Source organism: Gossypium hirsutum, chromosome D02 (genome assembly GCF_007990345.1).
Source record: "Gossypium hirsutum isolate 1008001.06 chromosome D02, Gossypium_hirsutum_v2.1, whole genome shotgun sequence".
NCBI classification, from domain to species: domain Eukaryota; kingdom Viridiplantae; phylum Streptophyta; class Magnoliopsida; order Malvales; family Malvaceae; genus Gossypium; species Gossypium hirsutum.
The window spans coordinates 52,368,664-52,375,430 of NC_053438.1; the positions used below are offsets into that span (position 1 = coordinate 52,368,664).

Consider the following 6,767-nt stretch of genomic DNA (forward strand, 5'->3'; position numbering starts at 1 on the left):
TAAATTACTGATTTTTAAGTAAGAAAATTTACGATAAGGTTTAAAAATATTATTCAAATAATTTTCAAGATTAAGGTATGAAAAGTTAAAATAGAAGAGCTTTTTCTATTTATAAAAGAAAAGTGAGATAGAAGAAATCAAATATAATGAATAACAGTTAAGTTATATTTCATCTTTAAGAGGAGAGTTTAAGAGGAGAGTTGGATAACATTCACAAAATCATTAATACATCTATTATTAATGTTTGTGGTTTACCCAGATGACTTCTTTTGCATTTTAAAATGAGGTAGCATGGATAATTTTTTTAAATTCGTATTTAATATATATGGATATCAATTAAATAAATTTTAAATTAATATTTATAATGTATTATCCAAACACCCGAAAAGAAACATCTTAATATTATTTGCTAATTAGAAAATAACATGAATGCTAGTTTTTATTTTAATATTTATATATTATAATTATATTTATAATAGTATGTCTTTAAAGTTCCCATTAATTTTGGACTGAATTAATTGAGCTTTACCAAACATTTAATGCAGAGGCCTTTCTTTCCTTTTGCAAACAGTAGGTTAAATTCTTCTAAATTATGTTGGTAACCTTGTATTATTCATAATTATTCATTATTCCCCACTAATGTACATTTTAGGTAATAAACTAATAATACGGTGGAAAGGGGAGAGGAGGCTTTTAGTAGTTTTGACTTTTGAGTGTCAACCTAAGCAATTGAATTGAGTTTTGGTCGGTGGAAGGATTTGGATACATACCGTTGATGATGAAACGCATTCATTTTTCAGGATTGTAGTGCTGAAAGCATTTAGTATCAAGGATTTTAGGTGTTGTTTGGAGGATGCCCGAGAGTTGTTTGATAAAATGCCTGAGAAAGGTTGTTTGCCGAATGAGTTTAGTTTTGGGATTTTGGTTCGTGGGTATTGTAGGTTTGGCCTTGCTAATAAAGGGTTGGAGCTTTTGGATGAGATGAGAAGTTCTGGGATTTTTCCTAACAGAGTTGTGTATAATACATTGATTTCAAGTTTTTATAAGGAAGGTAAAACTGGTGATGTTGAAAAATTGGTGGAAAGAATGAAAGAGGATGGTGTAAGGGATGTTCATAATTAAACCCTATAAAATTTAAAGAATTAAACAGTCACTTGCTCATTTTCCATATTCATAATTAATATTCTCACATTATTGTGCATATATATTTCTTTCTCTGCTTATTATTTATTTTACTTTTTGATGCAGCTGACATGCAAGCAGCAGCCTCTAATGTTCTACCAACTTTATCTCTGGTAAGCATATATATATATATCTTATAAGCCATGCAAGTATAGACATATATATATTTATATATGGTTTATAAACAGTTGAAAGCCTAGTTGTTGATTATGATGACTGTAAGGAACTTAGGTTTCAGTACTGGACTCCTTTTTAACTATTTTATTGCAGGAAAGGTTTATTTTTGTATTATATATGTTTCATAAAACTCTACATATAGTTTTCATCCCTTCTCTCATCTACTTTCGATATATTTGTTCAATTCAATAACTAGATAGATGGAGTAGTTGCCTTTTGATTTGAGCTTTTATTTTTTAAACACTTATCAAGAATATAAAAAAAAAAAGCAAGGGATGTTGGTGGAAGCAAAGGCCTTGGTTGAGTCCATGGAGAAAAATGGTGATTTGATGAATTTAGATAGTTATAATATTTGGTCGTTGGGGTTGCTAAGAAATGCAAAGTTAGTAGAGACTCAGTTGGTACTTAAAGATATGGTAGATAAAGGTGTAGAACCTAATATTTACTCGTATAACATTGTGATGGATGGTCTATGCAAGAATGGGATGCTTTTTGATGCGAGAATTGTGATGGGTTTTATTGTAAGGAGTGGTCTTTCCCCTGATACAGTAACTTATAGCACTTTACTGCACGACTACTGTAGTAAAGGGAAATTATCTAAAGCAAATGCTATTCTAAATGAAATGATGAGAAATGGTTGTGTCCCTAATACTTATAATTGTAATATTTTGCTGCATAGCCTATGGAAAGAGGGTAAAATGTTGGAGGCAAAAGAGTTATTGCAAAAGATGAATGAAAAAGGCTATGGTGTGGATACTGTGACCTGCAATATTGTAATTGATGGTTTGTGTAAAAGTGGGAAATTGGACAAAGCTATGGAAGTTGCACATGAGATGTGGACACATGGAAGTGCTGCTCTAGGTAACCTTGGGAACTCATTTATTGGCCTAGTTGATGATGTTAGCCGTAGCATGAGATGTATTCCTGATAGTTACATATTCTATCATAATTAGTGCTCTATGCAAAGTAGGAAAGATAGATGAAGCTAAAAAGAAATTCAGAGAGATGATGGGTAAAAGCTTGCAACCCGATGCGGTTATTTTTGATACTTTCATCCATATTTTCTGTAAAGAAGGAAGGAAAGATTTCATCTGCATTTCGAGTTCTCAAGGACATGGAGAAAAAAGGATGTAATAAGAGCGTACAGACTTATAATTCACTAATACTTGGCTTAGGAAGTAAAAATCAAATATTTGAAATTTATGGACTTGTCGATGAGATGAGAGAAAGAGGGATTACTCCTAATGTTTGCATATACAATAACATTATTCAGTCTTTGCAAAAATGGGAAAATCCAGGACACTACTTCTATCTTGGATGACGTGCTGTAAATGGGTATAAATCCTAATATTTCTACCTTCAGGATGTTAATAGAAGCTTTCTGCAAGGCAAGTGATTTTGGAGTAGCGAAGGAGTTATTCGAGATTGGTCTATATGTGGTCACAAAGAGTTTACATACAGTTTCTAGTACCCTCACGCACAAACAAATGAACCCAGATAGTTATTATTTTCTTAGCTAAGAACAAGATGAGAAGGAAAAACAGAAACTACTTTGATACAATTCAAACACATATATAGAGTGGAAAAAGAAGGGTTTTGACTTACCAAGTGATCAAATTTGAGAACAAGATTGGTAGGATGAGTCGAAAAATAGAGTTTCTTTGAGTCTGCTTGTTATTGGTGCTGTGTTTTTTCCGGGAGAAGTGGGAAAAGAGGAGAGTGAGAAAGTAGGAGTTGAAGAGCGGATGAGGTTTTCAGCAAAATTTGGCTGCCAAATCTAAAGAAAAATAAGAATGGGAAAGAAATTAGTTTAACTTTCAAGGATAAAATGGTAAAATAATAAATAAAAGTAATGGTATTTTTGTCTGTTAAAAAAGACCAATATCTCAGTTAATTTCAATTGCTGCTTTCATCTCCAGTTGATTTGGGGCTGACCAGCGTGGTGGAGATTGCTTCTCATGGACTAGCATGCTGAACCAAAGGGCTGACCAGTGAGGTTGGTACCATATTTTCTCCCCAACTGCACCTCACTGGCATGCAAAGCCAAACCAAAGGAAGCCTAAGGATTGGTTGGTTGAATTGGTATAGCTTTGATGGATTTGTTTTGCCAAATTTATGGAAATGTTAGAATGGAAGTTTAGAAATAGTTGAATAAATGTTTAGACATGCTTTTAGACTAGTTTTGTATAGGTTTAAGTCTGCATTTATGCACTAAATAAACTAATAGTTTGGATTGGCATGAAGTAGGTACCAAATGACTTATTTTTGCACTAAACAGAATCCTTGTCTCGACAACGACCAATAGTTTGTAACATCCCGACATCAAGTGGTCCAATGTCGTGACGTGGCACACTGTTTGGCGATGTCACGACATGGACGAAGTCACGTGGTGATGTCGTTTGGAAATTTTGAATTCTTTGAAGTGTAGTCCTTATTCAATCCTAGGTCAACTTCAGAGCTTACGTAACCTCGCATAAGACTCGGGAAAAGTTTAAAATTATATTGAATGATTTAAATTATTAAAATTATTGAGTTTTGATTCATTTTATTCGTTAAATGTCTATAATTATTCCGTTATCGACTGTACCATCCTGTAACTCAGATCTCACAATCGAGTCGAATGAGAGGTATTACATATATTAAATGCTTAAATTACTATGATACCTCTATTAAGTTTTAGTGACTCTTAAGGAATTAATTTTATATTAAATATAGATTTTAATCGCTGTACTTTTAAAATGAAATAATAAAACTTTGTATGATAGATAAACAAGCAAAATAGACATATTTGTAATAGACGAAACATAGATTCATCAATTTAAAATATGATGTGATTTTTTTTTATTAAAAGAAAGGGACCAGTTTACATCAAGCTAGAACAATTTTCACAAAAGCCAACTCATTCTCATCCTCAAGCAGAATCTATTCTATCTCAAGAGGAGGTGAGTCAAATAGATGAAATCCCACGCCCATACATGTTAGATTTGCCATAGTGTCTGTCACTCTATTACCTTCCCTATAACTATGTTGGACAGTAACCTCCCAATCGCACTTGAACCAATTTCGAATCCATCGAACTAATGTATTGGAGTAATCTTCATTTGAGTTGTTATTGATAAGATTGGCAGCAGCAAGACTGTCCATTTCCAGTATAACATGTTGCAACTCAAGTGATCCCAAAAGCCGAAAGTCCGTCCATGACACCCTAAACATCGGCATCCAATACCGAAGAACGACCGACTATACGAGTAAAGCCTGCCATCCAATTTCCACTATCATCTCTAATCATGCCTCTTGAAGTAGCAACATTTGAATTCAACTTAAGCTCTCCATCAGAATTGATCTTAAACCATCCTTGAGGAGGAGTGTGCCAATTGACCATCTAATGCTAATAAGTCTCACTGTGTCTTCTGATGACTACTTCGGTTGGTAGGGACTATCGCACCTCAAGCCAAACTGGTAGTGACTACCGCACCTCAAGCCAAACTCGCTTACTTCTTTCCCAAATGCCTTCTGTTCCAGTGAAATATGAATCAAAAACTAATTTATTCCGTCTGTTCCATAAACAACAAGAGAAAATCTCAAATCTCATATCCTGATATTCATTATCCTTGGCAAAGCAACCTGAGTTAGAAAGGTTAGCAAAGATCTAATCTTTAGTCTCCATTGGCATAAATTCATCAATCTTTTCAACCTTAACCAGAACGACTGCTCCAAAGCAGTGTCTAGTTACATGTACCATATCTTCTGTTTGAAAATTGTAAATCGAGCAGTGGCCATGTTCACTTAATAAATAAAATAAAATCCATATTTGATTTCATACCTTAGATTCATTGGTTAAATGCAATTGCTTTAAGAATTTCTAAGTTACAACGAGTTAGGTGAAACATGTAGTGTTATATATATTAAAATAACACCACATCATCTAATTAAATGAATAAAATTTTTGCAATAGCTAAAAACAATTTTCTAATTTTCCAGTGTACATGAATTTTTTTTCCATTTTGTAATATAATTCATAGACATATACAATACGGTTGTTATAAAACAAAGTCGACAAAATCTAGTGGAAATAATAACAGTATTTCAACATCCGTACGAGCATTCCAAATATCACGGTCTGACACAAGTTAAAGCCGAAATACATGCTTCCAAGTTTGTTGTTTCTTTTCAAACAAACTCTCGACACAAACCAATCATGCCTAAACTCCCTCTCTAACAACAAACAGAACCTACCGATCCAAACCAAAAAAAATACCTGAATCTCCATTTTTTTTCTAACCAATATTGTGCTTTATTAATTTCTCATAGCCTGTTTTTTTTTCTTCAACCAAAAGAATCTCTCATTGCTTTCCATTCATTTCTCATCTTTGAATCAAAGTGATAGCAATCTAATGGGATTTGGGTCGATTTTGAGTAGGGAAAAGAAGCAAAATCCCTCGAATCCAGTTGCTTCTTCATCTCCAATGCGAACCCAACTTGAAGAACTGGAACTAGTTTTCAAAAAGTTCGACATCAATGGCGACGGTAAGATCTCATCTTCGGAGCTTGGTTCCGTCTTGGGTTCTCTCGGCCTACAACCCTCCGAAGATGAACTCCTGAAAATAATCAAAGAAATTGACACTGATGGTGATGGGTTCATAGATTTCAAAGAGTTTGTGGAGCTGAACACCAAAGGAGTGGACTCAAACAAGGTTCTGGAGAACCTGAAGGATGCTTTCTTGGTGTATGATATTGACGGGAATGGGTTTATTACGGCCGAGGAACTTCACCAAGTTTTCAAAAGCCTCGGAGATGAATGCTCGATCATGGAATGTAGGAAGATGATAAGTGGAGTGGATAAGGATGGAAATGGGATGATTGATTTCGAAGAGTTTAAGGTTATGATGATGGCCGGCGCTAGATCTTAACTCCATGGAACCTCGGACTCAATGAAGATGATGGTGTTCCCTTTTTATTTTGGAGGGTTAATCGGTCGTGCCATGTTTTTATATATCTAAATATTAGTTGATCAAAAGAATATTATGCAAATCACTACCCCCCCAAAAAAAATCCAAATGTTCTTATACAATCCATGAAATATGGACGTGTTAAAATTATAGTTTTTTTTTTTATAAATGTCATATGGGGTATCCAACATAGGTGACATGAGACATATCAAATACCTTGCTCAACTAAAATAAAAACGGTCAAGCAAGGCTATACATCATACGACACCAACGACACAGCTATAGTAAAACACAATCGCTACCTGAACATCAACAAAACCATACACCATAACAAGCCAAAACCTACTCAATACCTGCATTACAAGAACCCATATAGGCACCTAAAACAACATATATCACACGTCCAATGCACCCAAAACAGCACCCTTACAAACAATCCAGTAAGGACCTAAAACAGTT

At 34.2% G+C, this 6,767-nt stretch overlaps 2 protein-coding genes and 1 pseudogene across 4 annotated transcripts; all 3 read left to right on the forward strand.

Annotated features, from left to right (window-relative positions):
• Positions 1-334: 334 nt before the first annotated feature.
• On the forward strand, positions 335-3,636 carry LOC107909876 (pentatricopeptide repeat-containing protein At2g17140). 3 transcript variants are annotated; one of them, XR_001687385.2, is made up of 3 exons: positions 335-570; positions 1,249-1,295; positions 3,279-3,636. XR_001687385.2 is itself a non-coding variant. In XM_016837577.2 (3 exons), exons 1-3 carry the CDS (start codon positions 877-879, stop codon positions 3,291-3,293), a joined length of 237 nt encoding a protein of 78 aa, XP_016693066.1. In that variant the 5' UTR covers positions 507-876; the 3' UTR covers positions 3,294-3,636. The 3 variants fall into 3 exon arrangements, 2 of the variants coding, with proteins under 2 accessions (XP_016693066.1, XP_016693065.1); XM_016837577.2 differs by having other exon boundaries at positions 507-1,051; XM_016837576.2 differs by lacking the exon at positions 335-570 and adding an exon at positions 585-1,101.
• LOC107909875 (pentatricopeptide repeat-containing protein At2g17140-like) lies at positions 1,303-2,900 on the forward strand (annotated as a pseudogene).
• Positions 3,637-5,472: 1,836 nt separating the features above from the next.
• Positions 5,473-6,398, forward strand: LOC107908283 (probable calcium-binding protein CML25). Its single transcript, XM_016835508.2, has one exon. The coding sequence runs from the start codon at positions 5,754-5,756 to the stop codon at positions 6,267-6,269; it is 516 nt and encodes a 171-aa protein (XP_016690997.1). The 5' UTR covers positions 5,473-5,753; the 3' UTR covers positions 6,270-6,398.
• The last annotated feature ends 369 nt before the right edge of the window (positions 6,399-6,767 follow it).

Excerpts from the sequence above, each read along its gene's own strand:
- LOC107909876 (XM_016837576.2), top strand. The coding sequence starts at position 877 with ATGCCTGAGAAAGGTTGTTTGCCGAATGAGTTTAGTTTTGGGATTTTG. Across the intron at positions 1,102-1,248 it reads AAAGAATGAAAGAGGATGGT|CTGACATGCAAGCAGCAGCC; the intron begins GTAAGGGATGTT and ends TTTTTGATGCAG.
- LOC107908283 (XM_016835508.2), top strand. The coding sequence starts at position 5,754 with ATGGGATTTGGGTCGATTTTGAGTAGGGAAAAGAAGCAAAATCCCTCG.